Source organism: Leptodactylus fuscus, chromosome 1 (genome assembly GCF_031893055.1).
Source record: "Leptodactylus fuscus isolate aLepFus1 chromosome 1, aLepFus1.hap2, whole genome shotgun sequence".
Lineage (NCBI taxonomy): Eukaryota > Metazoa > Chordata > Amphibia > Anura > Leptodactylidae > Leptodactylus > Leptodactylus fuscus.
The window spans coordinates 212877810-212901814 of NC_134265.1; the positions used below are offsets into that span (position 1 = coordinate 212877810).

General features: G+C 43.1%; 1 protein-coding gene across 2 annotated transcripts in view; it reads right to left on the reverse strand.

Moving 5' to 3' along the window:
• Positions 1-24005, reverse strand: part of LOC142214220 (scaffold attachment factor B2-like) — a 201967-nt gene that overhangs the window by 63886 nt on the left and 114076 nt on the right. For both annotated transcript variants that reach the window (XM_075283092.1, XM_075283083.1), the window contains exons 11-12: positions 17604-17686; positions 3681-3817 (exon numbers count right to left, since the gene is read on the reverse strand). In XM_075283092.1, the coding sequence (XP_075139193.1) occupies positions 3681-3817; positions 17604-17686 (220 nt within the window). The remainder of the gene's footprint in view (positions 1-3680; positions 3818-17603; positions 17687-24005) is intronic.

Below are 24005 nucleotides of genomic sequence, written 5' to 3' on the forward strand. Positions count from 1 at the left end.
CGTTAGGGGACTTCAGTCTTTTACCTGAAGAGTTTTAGGCCCTTTAACTTAGTTCAGCCTTCCACCAGCAGAGATTTGTTGGTTCTTTGGGTGAGTTGAGCCTTTAACAGCAGAGATTTAGTTTTGGGCCCTTGGAGTGAGGACAGCCTTTAAAAAGCAGTGTTTTGGGCCCTTGGCGTGAGTAGAGCCTCGCACCAGCAGTGTTTTTGGCCCTTGGAGTGAGTACAGCCTCACACCAGCAATGTTTTTGGCCCTTGGAGTGAGTACAGCCTTTAAAATACAGTGCTTTTGGCCCTTGGAGTGAGTAGAGCCTTTAAAAAGCAGTGTTTTGGGCCCTTGGAGTGAGTACAGCCTCACACCAGCAGTGTTTTTGGCCCTTGGAGTGAGTACAGCCTTTAAAATACAGTGCTTTTGGCCCTTGGAGTGAGTACAGCCTTGCCATTTTTTGGCCCATTTGATGACTAGAGCCATGCAGCAGCAGTGTTTTATTTTTTGGCCTTTGGGGTGACCCCTAAAAAATTAGATTTCAGGCCCTTGGGGTGAGCCCTAAAACATTAATTTTCAGGCCCTTGGGAGGAGCCCTAAAACATTAATTTTCAGGCCCTTGGGGGTAGCTATAAAACATTAATTTTCAGGCCCTTGGGCTGGAGCCCTAAAAAATTGAGTTGCAACCCCCTGCGGGGGGAGGGGGGGGGGTAGATAATGGAAATATATATATATATATCAAAAAAGCTTTATTGGCACGTCCGAATAGATATTTGGCATTGCCAAAGCTAGTAAAGTGGGGGGGGGGGGAGGGAGTTGGACTCAGGTGGGTGAGTGGTGGGGGTGGGGTGGGTGGTTTGGGGTATAACAGTCCATGGAGTCTCATCTTCCTCTTCGTTGGTGACCGTTATATGGGGAGGTGGGGTGGGGCAGGGCGGTTGGTTTGGGGTATAACAGTCCGTGGAGTCTCATCTTCCTCTTCGTTGGTGACTGCTATATGGGGAGGTGGGGTGGGGTGGGGCGGGTGTTTTGGGATAAATATAACAGTCCGTGGAGTCTCATCTTCCTCTTATTTGGTGACAGCTGGACACATATTGGGCAGCGATCTCCACAGTGGCCTCTTCTCCCAGTAGGATGTAGAGTTTCCTCTTCTCGTCTGCAGATATGAAGTCTGGGATGTGGGCAGAGAGTCTTTGGTAGTAGACGGCCCTCACAGCTGAGTATTTGGTGCAGTGTAGCAGGAAGTGGGTCTCGTCTTCTAGGGCCCCCTGGTCACAGTGCTGGCACAGTCTGTTCTCCCGTGGCTTGTACGTCTGCCTGTATCGCCCCGTCTCTATCTCTAGGTTGTGGGCGCTCAGTCTGTACCGGCTCAGGGTCTGTCTGTGCTTGGGGTGGCGTATTCTCTCCAGGTAGGTGGCCATGGTGTAGTCCCTTTGTAGGGATTGGTACACGGTGAGTTTCTTGGAGTTATTTATTTTGTTTCTCCATTCTTCAATGTACCGCTCTCTGTTTGCCTCTGTGGTCGCCTTTATTTCGGCCTTGGTTATCATCTGTTGGTGTTTTTGGTTTGGTGGTTGGCTGTTGTTTGGTTGGTGAGTGTCTGGTTTGCTCAGGTGGCTTAGCCATGTTTGGTGGTGGTAGGAGTCAGGCTTGCTCCCCTGGATGTGTGCCTGGAAAGCTAGCGCCCTCTTCTGTATGGTGAGCCATAGGGGGAGTCTGCCTAGCTCTGCCCTGCAGGCCATGTTGGTGGTGTTACGATGGACATGGAGCAGGTATTTGCAGAACTCCAGGTGGAAGTTCTGTTGGGCTGGGGTTGGAGGAGTAAATTGGGTGCTGGCAGCTTCTCTGCAGTACCTGGACTATGGAGTGGATACCCAGCTGGTTATCCACGTCCTCACCCATGTCCCCTGCTGCTGCTGGCAGCCCCTCTCCAGTACCTGGACTGTGAAGTGGATATACAGCTGGGTATCCACATCCTAGCCCACGTCCCCTGCTCATAGTGACGAAGGACACTGCTGGCAGCCCCTCTCCAGTACCTGGACTGTGAACTAGACACCCAGCTGGGTATGCACGTCCACGTCCTCGCCCACGTCCCCTGCTGCTAATAATAATAATAATAAATTTTATTTCTACAGCGCCAACATATTCCGCAGCGCTGTACAATTTGTAGGGTTCAAATACAGACAGAAAGATACATTACAAAGAAAATCATTTCACACAATGGGACTGAGGGCCCTGCTACTGCTGAAGGGCACTGGTGTCAGGCCCCTCTCCAGTACCTGGACTGTGGACTGGATACCCAGCGGAATATCCATGTCCACGCCCTTGTCCCCTTCTGCTACTGACGAGGGGCACTGCTGGCAGCCCCTCTCCAGTACCTGGACTGTGGACTGGATACTCAGCGGAATATCCACGTCCTCGCCCACATCCCCTGCTGCTATGCTGCATGATGTATTAAGCTCTGAAAAGAGCTGTTATTTCCTGCCTAACCAAAGCTAGAAAGCACTGTATCTAAATGCACTTTATCGCCCTCAGAACAAGCTCTCCCTATCACTCCAAAACTGAAATGACACGAATATGGCGGCGGCCGCTCTTATGAATGGGAGGTCACATGTTTTCGGCAGCCAATGGGCTTTTTCAATTTTTTTTTACTGCCTCCGTTGTCGTAGTTATTGTCCCACCTGCCCTGCACAGTTATTGGTGCAAAAAACACGCCAGGGAAGGTAGGAGGGGACACAAATTTTTACTGCGTATCCGGCCTTGTATTCAATTGTGAACGAATACATCGCTCATCTCTAGCTATAAGTCATCTCTTTGCCATCTGAAATAGTGGAGTCGGAGTCGTGGAGTCGGAGTTAGTTTTGGTTGGAGTCGGAGTCAGAGTCGGAGTCGGTAGAAATGTACCACCTCCGACTCCAGCTTTAAAATAAATTAATATTTCAGAATTGAATTTTCATATGAATTTTATAAATGTTACTCAAATATATATGTTCTATCAAACTATGAACAACAGTGATTACTTATAAGATGGTGAGAAACTGAATAAGCATGATGTTAATAGTTTACAACAGTAAATTTATTGTTACGAATTGGCCATTTATGAAGGAGTCGGAACCTGATAAAATCCAGGAGTCGGAGTCAGAGTCGCAACTGTGGCTTACCGACTCCACAGCCCTGTGAGATACAGCCAGCAGTTGGTGCAATATTACTCATCTCTCCAAACTTTAGGACTGGGGAAGCCCAAAGATTTGGGATCCCAGGTATATGTTGTTTTGGGTTTTGGAGGACTTTTTGGAATGGGAATGGTAGAACAGTATCTCATTCCGAACATCGACCAAAAAAGACACCAATACACTATCTGGAGAGAACATTTTAGTAAATTTAATATATTTATACCCAGGATATACGGTACGTTTTTTAATGCAAATCAATATAAATGAATTTTATTATTTTTGCTATTTTTTCACATAGAATTGGATTATTTGCATATCATTAGTTTATTGGGACTGAGATAGAAAACACTTTTAAAGAGTACCAAGAACAGTAAAGGAACTATGAACCAGTAGTTCAAGTTTCACAACATCTGGAGTGACCAAGTTTACTGACACCTGGGTAAAATGAACCAAGTAGTCTTTCTGCAATTAAACCTCTGGGATCAGAATAGCGCCATGTAGAATACAAAAGAGCAAACCTACCTTTGTCTCTCCATTTCTCTTATTTCTCTCTCTCTCTGTCTCTGGCGTTCATGTTCCCTCTGTTTTTTAATTTTATCAAAAGAAAGGATCTCCTTTTTTTCTTTACTCTCAGATTTTCGATCCCGGCTTTTTGAACTCTAAAATAATTTTAAATAGAAGTTTAGTCATTGCTTAAAATGTACTCTAACAGATAAAAGCATTTTCCATTTATAGAGGTCGTCCAGGCAAAAATGGCCAACCCTTTTAAAGTTTAAATAAGCTGGGGGCAGTGAAAAACAATAAATTGTTAACTCAAAGTGTGACTAAGGGTCAGTTCACATGTGCACCGTCCGTGCTGGTTTTGACACAGAGAGAGACGCGGCAAGCTCTCTCTGGTCAAAACCCGCCTTTCGCGACCATCGCGGTCGCGGCTTTCCCCTCAAATGAATGAGCCGACATAAGAGGGCGCTGCCGCTAGTCGGAAGCCGAGGACCAGCGCGCCGCGGTTTCCGCCTGAACATAGGACAGCCCTCCGCTAGCAGAAAAAAGAAGCCCGGCGGTCTGCATAGACCACCATTGTAAAGGGGCGGATTTTGAAGCGAAATCCGCTGTCAAAATCCGCCCCTTTGCCCACGTGTGAACGAGCCCTAAGAGTGCAGATCAGAATTAGGCGAGAATATAATACGGTCATCCAGCATCCCTAATTCTCACTCTGACCCCGTCTCTCATCTTCAATCTACAGGTATGTTTCTGCCATCTGGAGCCTGCATTTAAATCCATTCCTGCTTCAACAACAAGTCCACCTCTGCTTGCTGTTATTATTAGAGATTAGCGAACAGTGAAATATTCGATATTCGTTTCGAATAGCCCCTCAATATTCGACTATTTGAATGAATATCGAATTCCATTACAATCTATGGGGAAAAAATGCTCGTTTTAGGGGAACCACTATTCGACTCAGGGGGGTCACCAAGTCCACCATGACACCTCAGCAAATGATGACAACACCTCTGGAATGCAACTGGGACAGCAGGGGAAGCATGCCTGAGGGTATCTAACAAGCCCAAGTCACAGTTTTACTCCACTATCACAGCCTATCAACTAGACACTCGAAAAAGCCTCTATGAGGGCTCGTTCTCACGGAGTAAACGCGGCACGCAATGTGCCGCTTGTACGGGACGTTTGTGCTGCGATTTTGACGGTGCATGTTTGTGGTCGCGTTTACGCGGCGCTAACGCGACCGCAAACATGCACCGTCAAAATCGCGGCGCAAACGTCCCATACGCCGTGTGAACGAGCCCTGAAAGTGGAAAAGTACCTGGAAACCTTCTCTCCACCACAATTGTATGGACAGAAACCCAAATTTTAAGCTATAGAAACACCAAGAAATACCAAGCACCCCTTTAAATCACGTTGCCCATGGCAACCACAGATGGAATAGGCAATGGGAAATCCAATAGTACCCACCCTAAACTGTCATTGTGGATGTGTGTGTGTGAGGAGTTCATCACAAGGCTAACAGACCCAACTCCAAATGCTGCAGCACAAGCAACCAGCAGTCAGCCTAAGGGTGCGTTCATTCACACGATGTAACGTGCCGCGTGATGTGGCACGTATACGGCGTGTGAGACTTTGGGCGCCGTAAACGCTCCCATTGATTTCAATGGGAGATAGGATCGTATACGCCGCGTTATTTTGAGGCCGCAAAATAACGCAGCATATACGATCCTATCTCCCATTGAAATCAATGGGAGCGTTTACGGCGCGCAAAGTCTCGCACGCCGTATACGTGCCACATCACGCGGCACGTTACTCTGTGTGAACGCACCCTAAGATTGTCTCTTCTTCAAGTAAGACACAAGATTCATTCAGAGATTGAATTGGAGAAAAATAAGAACATTTACTGTGATCGAATCTTCATGCACATTAGTGGGCATGGACAACCTAACGTACGAGATCCTCATGCTGAGCTGGCTTCATTACTGAACAAGATCAACCAGGATAATCAGGGCTGGAAACAGCCATCAGATCTTACTGAAAGGAATCACCCTCGGTTCGGAAAGAAGCCATCTACGGTAAATGTTGCACTTTTCATTGAGTTAAGCCTTTAACCAGCAGAATGCTAGGCCCTTTGGGTGAGTTGAGCCTTTAACCAGCAGAATGTTAGGCCCTTTGGGTGAGTTGAGCCTTTAACCAGCAGAATGTTAGGCCTTTTGGGTAAGTTGAGCCTTTAACCAGCAGAATGTTAGACCCTTTGGGTGAGATGAGCCTTGCACCAGCAGTGTTTTATTTTTTGGTCCTTGGGGTCAGTAGAGCCTTGCACCAGCAGTGTTTTTGGCCCTTGTGGTGAGTAGAGCCTTGCACCAGCAGAATGGTAGGCCCTTATGGTGAATTGAGCCTTGTAGCAGCAGAGTGTTATACCCTTTGGGTGACCCCTAAAACATTGATTTGTAGGCACTTGGGGTGGAGAACCAAAAAAAATTGAAATGCAGGCCCTTGTGGGGGAGCCCTAAAACATTGAATTGCAGGCCCTTATGGGGGAGCCCTAAAAAAAATTGCACTGCAGGCCCTTGGTGGGGGGGGGGGGGGTTGGGGCTAAAAAATTAATGAGGTAACCTCAGTGAGGTTTATTTAATTATTACATCAGGGTGAAGGGGCTGGGGTTGGAGGAGGAGGATGAGTGAAGTGGGTGCTGGCAGCCCCTCTCCAGTACCTGGACTGTGGACTGGATACCCAGCTGGATATCCACATCCTCGCCCCCTTCTGCTATTCACGAGGGGCACTGCTGGCAGCCCCTCTCCAGTACCTGGAATGTGGAATGGATACCCAGCTGGATATCCAAATCCACATCCTCACCCCCTTCTGCGACTGAAGAGAGCCACTGCTGGCAGCCCCTCTCCAGTACCTGGACTGTGGACTGGATACCCACGTGCACGTCCTCGCCCCCTTCTGCTACTGACGAGGGGCACTGCTGGCAGCCCCTCTCCAGTACCTGGACTGTGGAAAGGATGCCCAGCTGGATATCCACGTCAACGTCCTCGCCCCCTTCTGCTACTGACGAGGGGCACTGCTGGCAGCCCCTCTCCAGTACTTGGACTGTGGACAGGATGACCAGCTGGATATCCACGTCCTCGCCCATGTCCCCTGCTGCTACCCTGCTGTATGTTTGGCAGGTTCACTGTATGTGTACAGTGTTCCTGCAGTGTAGCTCTGAAAAGAGCTGTTTTATAAGAATAATGCGGTTTTAAAACGCTAATATCTGTGTATCGCCTTGAGAACAAGATCTCCCTATCTCTCCAAAACTAAAATAAGACGAGCATGGCCGACACTATTCTTATGAATAAGAGGTCACCTGATTTCGGCAGCCAATGGCTTTTTCCAATTGTTTTTCAATGCCTAAATTGTCGTAGTTCCTGTCCCACCTCTGACTGCACAGTTATTGGTGCAAAAAAAAGCGCCAGGGATGGTGGGAGGGGAAACAAATTTTTACTGCGTTTGCAGTGTCGTATTTGATTGGAATCGAATATCTCGAACAGTCTGATATTGATCGAATACCTATTTGATCGAATGCTGTTCGCTCATCTCTAGTTATTATCAATTCTGTCTTTGGTATGATGCTATCTACTTTGATGCTATCTCACCAAATTGTTCCCTGTGTTTGATTCTATGTCTGACTCCTTCTCCATGTTTCTCCACTCATATTCACACCTGAAGCACATTTAACAAATGTCTTGCTAGTTTGTTTAAATCTAAATGCATAGGTCATGCATTCCTGCCGATGGCATTTTTTGATTTTCGTTTTTGACTCCCCTCCTTCTAAACCCCATAAAAAAAGACTCTCAAAAGGTGTGTAAAAAAAAAAAAAAAAAAAAAAAAAAAAAAAAAGTAGAATTGGAATTAACCAACAAGTATCAATTCTGATTCCGCAAAACGCCCTCTATGACAGCATCACAAGAGAATTACCAAATACATAATTTGGAGGGAATACATCACTTAAAAAAGACCTACCTAACAAAGAAAAGTCCCTACTGTGAGAAAAATCTGTAATTTCTAAAGAAAACACAAAAGACGAAAAGGAATACTCAAAGTAGGAAAATTATACAATTAATACAAACAATAAAATATTAAAAGTAAAAATATCATCATAAATTGTATCATATACATGAGTGGCGACCCAAAAGTTTCCAGAATGAGGCTGCTGTGCGCGCAGTTTTCGTAGTATGCGATTCTGCAGCAAGTTACAGTATTTGTTCAACCATGCCTTCTTAGTCAGTGTGCCAAGCGGCGTTGATGCGGAAGGTTTCATCTACCCGCAGTGAATTTTCTTGCAAGAGCTGTTTTGTCCAGCCGTCATTTTTCATGGAGAAGTTTTATGAGCAGCGCGCGGCTGTGAAGTTTTGCTTTCTGCTCGGGAAAAAAGCATCGGAAATTGTTGAAATGTTGAAGACCGTTTACAAGGATGACGCTATGTGTCAAGCTCAAGTTTACTCGTGGTTCACCCGCTTTAAAAATGGTGAAATGTCAATTGATGATCAACCGCATTCTGGACGTCAGTCAACTTCCTGAATGGACGAAAGTGTCCAAAACATCAACGAGCTCGTGTGTGAAGATTGACGACGAACCATTGAGGAACTCGAAGAGTTGTCTGGAGTGAGTTGGAGCTCGATTCAGCGCATTTTATCGGAGGATTTGGGCATGTCACAGGTCGCTGCAAAGTTTGTGCCGCGGCTCTTGACTGATCAACAGAAAGAGCGTCGCATCGAAACATGCCGTGCCATGAAAGAACATGCTGAAACCGACCCAGAATTTTTTTCAAAAATTATTACTGGAGAAGAGTCTTGGTGCTATGCTTACGACCCGGAAACCAAACAGCAATCAAGCCACTGGAAGACGCCATCCTCGCCCCGCGCCAAAAAGGCTTGTTAAGTCAAGTCCAGTGTGAAGACAATGGTCATTTGTTTTTTCGATGCAAAAGGGATTGTGCACTCAAAATTTGTTCCAACAGGTCAGACCGTCAACCAGGTTTTCTACTTGGGGGTTCTCAAGAGGTTGCGCAACAGTGTGCGGCGAAAAAGGCCCGAAATGTGGCAGTCTGGTGATTGGTTTTTCCACCACGACAATGCCCCAGCCTACACCGCCATCTCGGTGACCACTTTCATGGCAAGAAATGGCATCTCTCTCTTGCCCCACCCACCCTATTCACCCCATATGGCTCCCAGTGACATTTTTTTATTTCCATGAATGAAGAGGAACCTCAAGGGGAAGCGTTTCACTGATGTGGAGGAGATGAAGAGGAAAACGACGGAGGTGCTTACACACATCAAAGTAGATGAGTTTAAAAAATGTTTTGAACAATGGCTGATGAGATTTGACAAGTGTATTGCCGCTAAAGGAGAGTACTTTGAAGGAGATTGAAGGAATTTTGTACAAAAAAATAAATACACACTTCAAAAACAACTTTTCTGGAAACTTTTGGGTACCCCCCTCGTAGATGTATGCGAGATACATGTATCCACAATAAGCATATATATACATCAATCATAGATTGTAAATACCAAGATGCTTAAATCTAACAGCCCAGATAATCCTATAATTAGAGTAAAATAAATGATATGTATAGAGTGTTTAAGGAGCATAATCTGAGCTACTGTATGCTCCTTAAACACTCTATACATATCGTTTATCTTACTCTCATTATAAGATTATCTGGGCTGTTAAAGATTTAAGCATCTTGGTATTTACAATCTATGATTGATGTATATACTTATTTTGGATACATGTATCTCACATCTATATGATACAATTTACTGCAGTATAATCGGTGGCATTATGATGCATTTGTATTTACATATATGATACATTTTACTGTAGTAAAATTGGTGTTATGATGCATCTATACTTACATCTATGAGCTTTATATTTTGATATTTTGCTTGATTGACTATTTATTTGTTTGCATACCCATCAACATACTTACCTCCGGTCCTTTTGGTCTTTTCCTTTAGTCTGATGGTATTTTGACTTTTACTACTTTGAGTATTCCTTTCCGTATTTTGTGTTTTCTGTATTTCCAGAAAGATCTTCTGTCTTTCTGATCTTTACAGAGGGGACTTAATGGTACAGGGATGTTTCTTGTCCCTTTGATACCATGCTTGTTTTGTCTGTAATTTCTAATGAAAGTATGATTAGAGGATCAAGAGCAATCTTTTTTCTGCATAGGACAATGACATAGCTCTAGTTATTGACATAGCTCTGTTATTGACATGAAATTCTCACGTATCCAATACACACGAGCAAAAAAAAAATCATATGTCCATAAATTAATATAAAGAGAGCAGTGGCGTAACTAAAGTCTTGTGTGCCCTGGTGCAAACTTTTGTCTGGGACCCCCTATCCCCCTCCCTAGAGCGAATTCTTGATAGTGACTATCTTAAAATAAATTTAAGATGTGGGTACAATTGTGATAATCCATAAAATAAGGACAAAAGATCACACAATTACTGCCGTACAGATATTATTATGACAACGGCAGATATAGGCCAATGATAATGACTTAATAAATCTCAGTATAGGAAATCATTCAGATTGAAAAAAATAAACCTAACCACCTGAATCCCACATGTATAATGAATTAAGTTGTGTGGCCACTGTACATATCAGTGGACTACATAAAAAGCTTCCTAAGGCTGTATTCACACAGAGTAACGCCAGGCGTTTTTTGTGTTTTTTGCACATAGCGCCGCGTTAACGCGGCGCTACGTGGCGTAAACGCGGCGCTATGTGCAAAAAACACACAAAAAACGCCTGGCGTTACTCTGTGTGAATACAGCCTAACTCTCTGGGAATCCCCTTAAGTATATAGGCAGATGTAAACACACCATAGAAAGTTAGCCATGCATTTTTGACTATACAGGCACCACTAAAAAAAAATAGTAAGTAGTGTAAAGCTACCAAACAAAGAACTCTCGATACATTTGTTTTGGTGTAAAAAACAAAACGAAAAAAAAAAACAAGTTCATCTGGAGAGGAAGATGCAAAGCAGTGAGAGTTTAACAACAAAAACAATAAATAATGCGGTAAAAACCGCAGTTCCCAATGCCCAGATGGTGGGTACCGGTACTAGAAATTTTAAGCTTAAAGAGGACCTTTCACCACTTTTGGGCACATGCAGTGTTATATACTGCCAGAAAGCCGACAGTGCGCTGAGTTCAGCGCACTGTCGGCTTTCCCGATCTGTGCCCGGTGTAAAGAGCTTACGGTGCCAGTACCGTAGTGCTCTATGGTCAGAAGGGCGTTTCTGACCATTAGCCAGAGACGTCCTTCTGCCTCGCGGCGCCTATCGCGCTGTACTGTGAAGCGGGGAGGAACTCCCCCCTCCCTCTCCTGATAATACTCGTCTATGGACGAGCTGTGTAAGCAGAGGGAGGGGGCGTTCCTCCCCGCTCCACAGCACAGCGCGATTGGCGCCGCGAGGCAGAAGGACGTCTCTGGCTAATGGTCAGAAACGCCCTTCTGACCATAGAAGAGCTACGGTACCGGACCGTAAGCTCTTCACACCGGGCACAGATTGGGAAAGCCGACAGTGCGCTGAACTCAGCGCACTGTCGGCTTTCTGGCAGTATATAACACTGCATGTGCCCAAAAGTGGTGAAAGGTCCTCTTTAACAAAAGGACAGCAATCAATAATTAAGTCCATCAATATTGAAAACCTAGAATACATGTATGAGTGGAAAATTACCGATACTGTGAAACACATACATGTTCGGTATTCCTGTGTCTGAAAGTGTCCGGTCTACTGAATATAGGGTCTGCAGTGCTCCTGTTCTGTCGGGAAGGGGTAAATAGGAGCACTGCAGATACCCTATATTCAGCCAGGCTGAGTTCCAAGTGGGGGAAAAAAACCTCAGTCCTCAAGCTCAGGGAAGGGGCAGACAGACAACCAAAACACCCTCTCCCCTTCCCCAGCAACTACTGCACCCAAAAACTAAGACCAGTTTTAAATTTTCCAGCAGCTGCTGCATTTCCCCCCTAGGCTTATACTCGAGTCAATATACAGTAGTTTTGTTTGGTTTACACTTTTAGAAAATTATGAGAATTTATATGCATCTTATATATCATATTTTATATGAAAATGGCACGAAAGTGCTTGTTTTATATACAGTTCCCCCCCCCCAAAAAAAAAAAAATTATATATATATATATATATATATATATATATATATATATATATATATATATATATACACACACACATACATACACACACCCATCCATCTATCTATCTATCTTAAAGGATTATCTTATCTTATCTATCTATCTATCTATGTGGGTCATTCCATGTCAAGTGAACCAAGGATACTTACCTCTATAGTGTGAAATACTCTATATTGTGTCAGAGAATGCAAAATGTAAAGAAAAAAAAAAAATTCTAGATTTTTTTTTTTTTATTTATTTGATTTTCAAAGTTCAGAAAAAGTGTGAATTTCTGTGTTGCCTGCCTTTACATTTCTCCTCATAACTCAGGCTAGAAAAAAGATAGAGAAACAAAATAAACACCATTCTACTCAGAACTGTCCAGGCTTTCGCCAGATATGTCACAAGAGTATCTTTGTTAATATTTTACCCATCTGAACGGAAACGCAAAATTTTAAAACGCATTTCTGAAAAAAACGTTCACTTTAAAAATTTCCAAAAATGCACATGTGCCTGCTATGCTCCGAGCCACATCTGTATCAAAATTCAAGATGGGATCGCGATGGGATCATATTTTAAAGTATAACTATTACAGTGACAATTCAAAAATCTTGAATTCAGATCTGTTCAGCCTGTGATCTAAAACTGTGGGGTCTATATTTACCAAATAATCCATGATTTTAAGATATTACTGTATTATTTTATTATGTTACAGCTTAGGGGGTGTTCACACTACCATTGGTGCCACTTAGCAGCGTCCATGGTTATTGTCTGTACAAGATTTTAGCAATAGGCACTCGATGGTCTGTTTGCAATTTCCATTCATTTCAATGGGATTTTATCTTGTGTCCTTTAGTGTCCATTTACAACCATGTCGGTTTTTTCAAGCAGACAAAAAAATCCTACATGTAGGACTTTTGTGTCCATTCGAAAAAAACGGGCATTAAGTCTCCTTTGTTAGGGCTCAACCTGAGAATGAACAGGGATAGAAAGTGAATGCAGAGCAGATGACAAGCCAGCAACTCTGTCAGCAAGAGATCGTTCACATCTGCACCCCAGTCTGTTATGCAGGTTTCCGTTTCCTGCCAGAAACTGGGCAGGAAACGGAAACCTGCATACATTTTTGAAACCCATTCAAATGAATGGGTTTGGAAAGTGTCCAGCTGTGAGCGCCCGTGAGAGTTTTGTGCTCTCTGCGGTAAAACAGTTTTTTTTTTTTTAACCGGACACAAAGTCGGACATGCAGGACTTTGTGCCCGGTTACTCGTCGTGGAGAGTACAAAACGCTCACGGCCGGACACGATCTGTAAGGTTTCTGTCTTCTGTCGGCACAAGACGGAAACCTGAAAACGCAAATTAGGTGCTGGCGTGAATCCAGCGTCATGTGAAGTATCTGTCCACCGCAGAGTCAGGAAATAAGAAAGAGCTTCAGAGCTTTCATGTCCTGATTAGGAAGAGGAGGAGAGTTTGTTAAAACATTGTATACGGGAAGCAGAACCCATCAAAGGGACTAAGCAATACCACACTTTCATTCCATGTAGTGAAATAGAAATAAAAATAAGGATTTTTTCATTCAGCAATGACAGTGAAGTTCATGAAGTGGTAGAAGGAGGCACAAGATTGGAAATGGATGACATAACTAGTTCTGTTACCTGTGAATATGATCGGCGCTGATGGCTGGCTACTGTACTCTCTATAGATTGTGAAAACGAAGATGTAGAATTGACTTTTTTGCATCCTGCTGGTCCATCCTTTGTGTATCCAAGAAAACCAGACATTTTAAAACTTAACAAAAATTAAATAAAGATATTAAAGGGATTCAATCATTAAAATGACATTTTTTTTCTCCTAACCATGACATTTTTTCTCCTTTCTTCCGGCACTGGCTTCAAACTTCTGGGCATGCACAGTCGGCTTTTCCATCGGGCCACAGGCGGAGCCGACTGTGCATGCATGCGGCAATTTTCCTGAGGCTGCTTACACAGTAAACTGGTGTAAGCGGCCATTTTCATGTGGCTGATTACACAGTAAGCTGGGGTAAGTGGCCACAAGAAAATGGCCGCTGGCATGTGCAGTCAGCTCTGCCCAAGGCCCAACGGCAGAGCCAACTGCGCATGCTCAAAAATTTGAAACCAGCGTCGGAAGACGACACTGGGAGCAGCCTTTCCAGGCGAAGATGGAGGCGGTGCTGGAGAGTTCTCTCGCAGCATTGGGGAAACCCCCAGTGCTGTTTAAGTGCTGAAGACCGCCCCCAGTGCTGCGAGAGAACTGATTTGCATACAGAAGAAAACTGGGATTTCTACCGAACGGCGGCCCGGAGAAAACATCTAAAGGTTGCACAAGAATAGCTTTTCTCAAGGCTATTCCTACATGTTGGGGACAATAAAATGTCATTTTAATGATTGAATCACTTTAACTCAGATGGAGCCGAACACCATATTTGCTCATATTTTATAGAATGAGGATGTAACTTCTTTACTACTCTTCTTAATAAATTACATGTTTAGCGATATAGTAAAAAAAAAACCAATTATTACATGTAGAAATAGGTGGTAAAAATATTTGTTCTTTTTAACCCCTTCCCGCCGATAGCACTTTTTGACTTCCTGACCAAGCTCGATTTTTCAAAACTGACATGTGTCACTTTATGTGGCAATAACTTTGGAATGTTTTAACTTACCAAAGTGATTTTGAGATTGTTTTTTCGTAACACATTGTACTTCATGTTATTGGTAAATTTTGGTTGATATGTTTTGTGTTTAGTTATGAAAAAATAGGAAATTTGGTGGAAATTTTGAAAAATATTCATTTTATAAAGTTTGAAATGATGTGCATTGCATACAGATAGTCATACCGCCAAAATTATATCATAAATCTCATTTCCCAGATCTCTGCTTATGTCGGCATCAAACTTTAGTCACCCTTTTATTTTTTACGGACATTAGAAGGTTTACAAGTGAAACAACAATATTCAAAAGTTTCAAGAAATTTCCAAAACCCATTTTTTAATGGAATAATCCAGTTATGAAGGGGTTTTGAAAGACCCTTGTATTAAAAACCCCCATAAATCACCCAATTTTCAAAACTGCACCCCTTAAATAAGCCAAAACAACATATACCTAGTATTTTAACCCTATAAGTGCTTAACAGGAATTATTACAAATTGGAGGTGAAATTTTCAAATTTGATTTTATTTTACTAATATTTCCGTTTCGCCCTAGAATTTGCACACACAAGGGGTTAAAGGAGAAAACGCATCCCACAATTTGTTATGCAAGTTCTCCCTACTACCATAGTACCCCACTTGTGGGTGTAAAATAATATATGGATGTACAGCGAGACGCAGAAGGGAAGGTGGGCCAAGGAGCTTTTAGAGGGCAGATCTGGCTGTGATCAGTTTCAGGAACCATGTCGCAATTACAAAGCCCTTGAGGAGTCAACACAGTGGAAACCTCTAGAAAGTGACCCCATTTTGAAAACCGCACCCCTCAAAGAATTTATCAAGTGATGTAGTGAGCATTAGTAACCCCGAAGTGAATATTTAAGCTGTGCGGAGTAAATTGGGTACACCAAATCCCAATCTATTTTCCCACTAGCTCCTTTGACACGGACGGGGAAGAGGGGCATTCTGGGGGATTAGCGCAGGTGTCTTCTCTCTCATAAGCTCTAAATATGGGGTGTCCCCTGAAAACACTCGCACAGATTATACATTTCCTTCTATTCACAGCCACTTACGTTCAAATGATTTGGCGACTTTTGGGGTTTTTGTCTTCACATTGTACAAGCTAGATTTTTTTTTTCTGGCAATGTGGCCATATGAGGGCTTGATGTTTGCGGTATTAGATGTGCTTTTCAATGCCACCATTTTGGGGTGCCTGTAACTTATTGACTACATTTTATTAACTCTTTCTGGGTGGGATATAAAAGGACACATCAATTCTGGCATTGCTTTTTAGCATTTATTTTTTTTCCCGTGCAGCGTACAGCATAAGTAACATGTTACCTTTATTTTGCGGGTTGGTACGGTTACGGCGATACCTCATTTATATTATTTTTTAATGTGTTGCTATTTCTGCAGAATAAAATTCACTGCTTCACTATAAGTATCTGAAATACACGTGTGCTATATATATATATATATATATATATATATATATATATATATATATATATATGTGTATCAACATTTCGACCACAAAATGGTTCTCATAAGGGGATTTCTATATGGTGCTCGTATTCTATAGAGTGCGCTTCACATAAGGGCGCAGGGGAGCCAAGATATTCCCACAAGTGTTGGCAAAGTAACGGAATTACCCATGGATTTTATAAAACTATAAATGTGAACCCAAGTTCCATGGGTGATGATTTTTTAGGTACCGAGATATTAATTTTAATAATATTTATTAAAAGTTAATATTTTAAAGACATATTCAAAGTCATAGGATCCAAGATTTGCTGGTCATGGATTGTTTGTGTTTTTTGTACATCTTCAGTATCCCTAGTTCTGCAGATGAACACTGCTTAGTAAATTCCAAGGAGAAGTATCCTTTTCTGCTATGGAAACTGAGGTTTTGATGGAACAGAACTTTCACTACCCTATGGAACCATGGTCAACAACAATTTATTTTTTTTTTGAGCTGGAAACCGTTCAGTGGGAGTGAATGACAGGGAAAGACAACAGACTATGAAATCTCTTGATTTTTCCCTTGATTTATTCCATTAAAATGGCTGATCTTTAATTATTTTTCAGTACATGCTTGACATAATACTATTTTTTCTAGTTATTTCCTTATCCTAAATAAATACACAACTCGGGAATGAGGGCAAGTCCCCCTCCCCCTAATAATTGTAATATATGGCTTCCAAACACTTACTAGGGCTTGAAGAATAATAGGCTCATGGCCAGATCTACAGGAAGCCTCTCCCAGCAAAGTATATTAAAATATAGGAAGGCAGAGGTCTGCGCTCACTGGTAAATCTTGTATAACAGCCAAGAGTCGATAAAATAGTAAATGATGGATTTATTGGAAAAAATAAAAAGCACGACGCGTTTCGGACCACCACGGGTCCTTTCTCAAGTGCAGATTTTGCTAAAAGAAAGATACAAAGAATAATAAAATATGAATATAAAATGTACAAATAGTACAGAAAGTACAAAAAGCATCAAGCTCACAGGCACACGAAAAACCTATTGCAAATATCACTTGCAACAATAAATAAATGTAATGGTGAATACGTCTCTTAGGTTATTGTAAATTACAAGAGAGTGATGTACACCTCAAAGAGGTCTTTCAGGTCTCTTTTGTCTTTCAGCAAAGTATAAGCATGAGTAAACAACCAGGTTCTACCTCAAAGGAGAACCCCTCCCCCCCTTTGGTCTTTGCTTAAAACTTGGTTTTCCCGGCCAATGAGAAGACTGGATCCTTTTTCCAGCACCCACCCCAAAACCAAAAGCGGACCATAAAATGCACACCCGAGGCCTCAGTAGAATCCTCAGAGGGATACAGAGTGGATGAAACCTCCTGAAGGAGTACTGAAGCCCGCTAGGAAAGATGGAAGCCGCTATATGCTTTCCTGTCCCTAAGAGTTGGTGGAGATTCAACCTTCTGTGGGGCCATCAAGGAGAAAATAAGATGCATGTTAAAAAAGTTAAATATAGCCAAATGCAAAGCGATATCTCAGCGTTTTTTGTTTTTTTTTACAGATGTTTGACATGTCAATAAAGGAACAAGTGAGTGACTAAGGACTTACTCTTTCAGAAGAGGTTTTCACACTAATTACTGGCTCTCCTTTTGATTTATCCATAACAACAGTTCTTTCAGCGCCTCTGCTTCCTAAAGAGAGAGAGAGAGGAAAAAAAAAAAAAAAAGTAAAGAACCAAGAGATAAAAATATTGATCATCTATCCTGAGGATAGGTTATAAATATCAGATTACAGAGGATCCGACATCTGGTATCCCCAATGAACAGCTGTTCTCATCAGCCGATTTACCCAAACATGCAGAATAAACTTCATTCTGTTTAGTATCTGAACTGAGCCACTTCATCTTGGCTCCCATTAAAGAAAATGGGAGTTGATATGCATAACCCTGGTCTGGCCAGTAAACAGAACGGCGCCGTCTACTTTCTGTTTGATTTTAGAAAAGAGGAAAAAAAGAGAAAAAGCCAAGCAGTACATAGCGTAATACTGTTTGCCTGAATGATAAAACGTGCTCTGAAAAGAGAGGGATATGGTGAAGACAGAGGAATACATTTGACACATATTGATACGCAGCAGTGATTGAAGTGTATCCACAAACAGCAGATAAAGAGAGTACACAACAGAGGTGAAAAAATCCATTATTATCGTTGTGGTTTTACTCTCACCTGGATTAATTGTAAGTCACAACTAATGAAGAGACATATAATATCAAATGGACATTTGGAAGCCACAGAAACTCTCTGTGCCAGGACATCAGGAATCCAGGTGGTGTAGTTTCCTACACTTACACTTGAAAAAGGAGATTTTAAATCTCCAAAACGCGTTGTGTGTATTGAGCTAAATAAAGTTCTTCATTTGGTAAGCGCGGATATACCAACCCCTTTTTTTTGGAGCCTCCACTCCAGGGGCACTTGGTTCTCTGGTGACGTTCTGGTGCTGACCCCTTATATGGTATACTGACACTGTCAGTATGTCGATCGGTATGTATTAGAACTGGTTTCACTTTACTATTTATTTGATTCCCCGTAGATACTTTTAAAATTATAATAGATATTATCCATCAGTGGTGGGTTCCGCCACTTTATATATAGGGACAATTTCTTATACAATGACTACCTTCCGAAGTGTGCACGTTATTAGGACAGTGTATATACTTACCTTTGCTTATATTTATGGTAATTTTTATGTATTGCATACCACATATTTTTAGGGGTTATCTCCAGTTCACCACTAGTGGGAGGGGTACGGTACTGTCCGCCGGTCCTTTTGGGCGGACCTCTGTGTTGTCCTCCATTGTGTTATATGTCTTTTATATTCCTATTTTCAGTAAACATTTTTGGTATTTTAATTATATTTTCTTGGTTCCTTGAGTTTTTGTTGTGCTATATTTGTATTGGTTTTTGAGGAGACCGTCTGTTAATTATTTATGGATAAAATTGGTTGGCTCTAAAGGTGATCAACAGAGCCAGGGTTTAATTTGCGGTTGATCTGCATTTCTTCAGATTTTAGTGAGTACTTACCTATAATCTATGTTCTCACATACGTAGGTGTTCAATTTACTTACCTGCAAAATTATGATTTTCTTACATGCATGTTTGGGGCAATTTGAACCACCTATTTACTCATTTACTTTACAAATGCAGGAGGTTTATGTGAAGTGAACGCTTTATATCTGGGCTAGTGCCACTCCCCTTTATCTGCAAAGGATTGCACGCGCATGAATAACTATTTTTAAATGAGCAACTCAGTTGAAATCCTTAATAGCTTTATTTGGAATAGGGACCGCTCATGTATCACTGTGCATGAAATTATTCTTAATATGTAATATTATTGAGGGGGGCCACACGGTGGCTCAGTGGTTAGCACTGCAGCCTTGCAGCGCTGGAGTCCTGGTGTTCAAATCCCACCAAGGGCAAAAAACCATCTGCAAGGAGTTTGTATGTTCTCCCCGTGTTTGCATGTGATTTCCATCCCATATTCCAAAAAGACATACTGATAGGAAAAAAAAAAAAAAAAAAAAAAAAAAAAAAAAAAATGTACATTGTGAGATCTATGTGGGGCTCACAATCTACATTTACAAAAAAAAAAAAAAAAAAAGAAAAAAAAAGAAAAAAAAAAAAAAATGTAATATTATTGCATACTTTGAGTGTCAATCATGCCTTGTGAATTATCCCCTCTAGACTCATTACTACAATGATGCACTTTTAAATGCTAATTGTGCATTCACACCAGTGAGGTTTTCTTTTAACACATGTGTCTATCATGTAGACCTAATTATAGGGTCAATTAGAGGTAGTACATATTCCAGCAAGTGGGAGAAGTTCAATATTGCCATGAGTAAGATGCACATGCATCAAAATGCGTAGGCTTTTCCATCCTGGTGCTCTGCATATTCGGACATCATGAGAACTATGAGTTTTTCTCTGGCTTTTCCATTTTTTGCTTCTGGTTTTTTTTTTGTTTGTTTGTTTTATTAAGATGAATTAAAGGTTACCGTATTTTTCGGACTATAAGACGCACTTTTTTTCCCCAAAATTTTTGGGGAAAAGAAGGGTGCGTCTTATAGTCTGAAGGTGGCGCCTGGCATCCGCTGTAATAGAGAGCTGGAAGCCGGCAAGTGATAGACGCCATTACAGGTGCCGGGGCCTGAGACATCGCTGCGCTCCTCTGCCCTGCAGGGCAGGGCTTCATGCAGGGCAGAGGATCGTAGCGATGTCTCAGGCCCCGACGTCTATCCCTCCCCGGCATCCGCCTCTCTAGTACAGCGGATGCCGGGTCAGTATCAGCGGCCCCTTCTCCCCCGGGGCCGGTCCCCACCGGCCCCATACCTGTAGAGTTGCAGGCCGGCTCCTGCACGGCGATATCGCAGGAGCCGACCTGTTCGGGTGACAGCCGGGAGCCTAATGAGGCTCCCGGGCCTGTCACTGCTGTATTAGTATTGCGGCTGGGTCTATGACCAGCCGTAATACTAATAGACAGAATGTCCCATAGACGGCAATACAGTTGTATTGCCGTCTATGGGACTTGCGATCAAGTGACCGCAGGTTCAAGCCCCGGGGGGGGGAATAAAATAGTAAAAAAAAAAAAAAGCTTTAAAAATATGAAATAAATAAAAGTTCTAAATCACCTCCTGTTTTTTTTCAATACAAGGTGATCTAAGCAATAGATATCCCCCAAAATGGTATAACTAAAAATTACAGCTGGCCCCGCAAAAAAAAACGCTCTATGCGTCCCCGTACAGCTGCAGGGTCACCTGTCAATGTGGCCTTGCAGCTGTTGCAAAACTACAACTCCCATATATTAAATATTTTACCAGTTTTTGCTTCAAAATTTTTTTTCCCTATTTTCCTCCTCTAAAACCTAGGTGCGTCTTATTGCCTCAGGGCTCGTTCACATCAGCGTTGTGAACTCCGTACTTGAGGTTTCTGTTTCCTGCCTAAAACAGAGGCAGGAGACGGAAACCTGCAGGAGTCTCTCTCACCCATTCATTTGAATGGGTGAGAGAGATGTCCGGCTGTGAGCGGCGGTGAGCGTTTTATGCTCTCCGCCGCGAAACCGGGTTTTATAATCCGGACACAGAGTCGGACATGCAGTACTCTGTGTCCGGATTAAAAAATCTGGTTTTGCGTCGGAGAGCATAAAACGCTCACCGCCGCTCACGGCCGGACCCGGTCTGTGCTTTCCATCTTCTGGCATGCAGAAGATGGAAAGCACAGAACGGAAAGAAGAACGCAGGTGTGAACCTAGCGTCAGTGGTTTCTGAATAAGTCCGTTTTTATTCATATGCTAATGAGTTCCCAGCAGCCTCCTCTCTGCTCTCCTATGTGTGTGTGCACACAAACAGGAAGCAGGAAGTCAGCAGCCTGTGCTGTGTACACCCATAGGAAAAAATAGCAAAGAGGGTGCACGATCAGTGGCGTAACTAGGAATGGTGGGCCCCGTGGCGAACTTTTGACATGGGCGCGTAGGCGGTTTGTGAATAAGACGGTGACGTGGGTGCAGGGTGTGTATAAGCAAGAGGGGAAATGGGGGTGCAAGCTGTGTGCGAGCAAGAGGGTGATCTGGAGGGGGGAACCCCCCATTCCACCACACTCTTTCTCACACACAGCCTGCACCCCCAGGTCACCCTCTTTGCTCACACACAGCCTGCATGCCCATGTACCCCTCTTGCTCACACACAGCCTACACCACCCATTCCCTCCTCTTGCTCACATATTGCAGAATGGGGGGTGCAGAACGTGCATAGGAGGGGTACATAGGTGTGCAGGCTGGATGTGAGAAAGGAAGGAAGGAATGGGGGAGAAGACTCTCTCACACACAGTCTGCACACCCATGTACCCCTCTTCCTCACAGCCTATAACCCATTCCCCCCCATTGTACACTGACCTGTACAATCTGGAAAGCTCCGCCCACATAAGACACTGAGTATATGTTAGTAGATTAAAGGACCTTTGATGACATCATGATGACGTCATGTCTCAGGTCCTTCAATCTACTAGTATAGATGCCGACACAGGGCTTGGGGACAGCGGGCAGAAGATAGAAGTTTCACCTGTCCGCTGTCACTATGCAAGTGCTGGGAGGCAGGGGCCCGGACAGCAGGCGGCCCCTGCTTGGGTGCAGTAGTAAAGGCAGCAATTGCTGACTTTACTACTGTTAAAAGATGGACTGTGGAGGAGGCAGCTCCACTTCATCTTCAGGCAGCCCCCGACACTGCAGTAAATAGGACTTGTTACGTGCTGGAGTTACACCAGCAGGTAATGGCCTATTTTTTTTTTTAAAAAAAAAAAATTTAATAAAATTCCGCAGCGGTAGCAGCTGTAACTGGGCCCCCTAGTATCCCGGGCCCTGTGGCAGCTTCCTTCGCTGCTACCACGGTAGTTACGCCCCTGTGCACGATGCATCATGCACCCAGTCCAATTAGCATATGAATAAAAACATACTTATTCAAAAACTGCTGAGGCAATTTACATACTAAAGGTAGGTGTGGAATAGCCTTTCTAAAGGCTGTGCAAGGATGTGATTAGTTAAAAGTGACTTTTCCCAATGATACCCTTACCCTTTAAGCAAATTAGCGTTCACGGAGTACAGGGGACATTCCCACTGTGCTCCAGACACCCGCACTTCATCAGCGTGGATCTGCATCCCTGCTGCCTTTGTGATTATAGTTGAAGCCTCCTTTTCTTCTTCTTTACTTACTTCTTACATAAGCAGGTGTACTGTGCCTGCCTGTGTAAGAAGAAATCCAAGATTTTGCACGCAGCAGGTGCTGTACACTCAGCCACTTCAACGGGCCAGGCTATTGTATGCCTATAATAGCCTTTCTGAAGGCTACATGAAGATAGATTTAGTTGAAATTAAAAAATCCCAATGATAAGACTCCCTTTAATGGAAATTAAGTGGCTCTGCAAAAGTGACAGGACGTTCTAAAATCAAAACTGCACTTTTTCCATTCTGAGCTCCACGACGTACCCATAGAGCAGATTACATCACATATATTCCCATGTTTAGGAGAAATTGTTTAACTGTAGGGTGCTTTTACACCTTTAAAGGGATTCTACCATTTAAAACTTTTTTTTCCAGTTGACATGTCTGAATAGCCTTAAGAAGGCTATTCTTCTCCTACCGTTAGGTGTCTTCTTCGCCCCGCCATTCGGTTAAAAATCTGTTTTTCGTCGGTATGCGCAGTACGGTCCTGTAGTTCTATGGAGTACAGAGCGTACTGCGCATGCTCGCGTAAGTGGACACAAAAAAATAGCCGCTGGCATGTGCACTCGGCTCTGCCTGCAGTCCTATGGCAGAGCCGACTGCGCAGGCGTACAAGTGTGAACCCAGCGAGAGAGAGTTCTATCGCAGCATTGGGGACGCCCTCAGTGCTGTTTGAGTGCTAGGGCCAGCCCCCAGTGCTGCGAGAGAACTCATTGCCAACAACAACCCGCAGACGAAGTCGCGGGCAGAAGCTAGCGTATATATACATCCTTGTAGAGTTGGAAATGGACTATCCGGACATATATAGTCTATTGTCGGTCCAGAAAACGTTAGGCAGTTTTAGGCTGCATTCTTACAGGGTTAAGGTCTGTTGCACTCATCTGTATACAGGATGAGAGAAACGGACATTATAACGACAGATGCAGACAGAGCCTCCTCCCTCTGCATTCACCCCCGTGTAATGATCAGTCTGTATCCGTATTCTATTACCACTAAAGAGGTACAGGAATTAAGGAGGAAAGCATACAGTGAGCTGAATTAAGTGCACTGTCGGATTTCTAACAGTATAAAATACTGCACATCTATGAGGATGGAAAAGGTCCTCTTTGGGTACCCCATACAGCTTGATTCTGCACTCTTGCACAGCATCAAAATAACATTTTACACTACATTGTTGAGCTTTTTTCATTCCTTGCTGAAGGAAAATCAACATTCAGCACCAATATTCTCCGGCTCAAGGCAGAG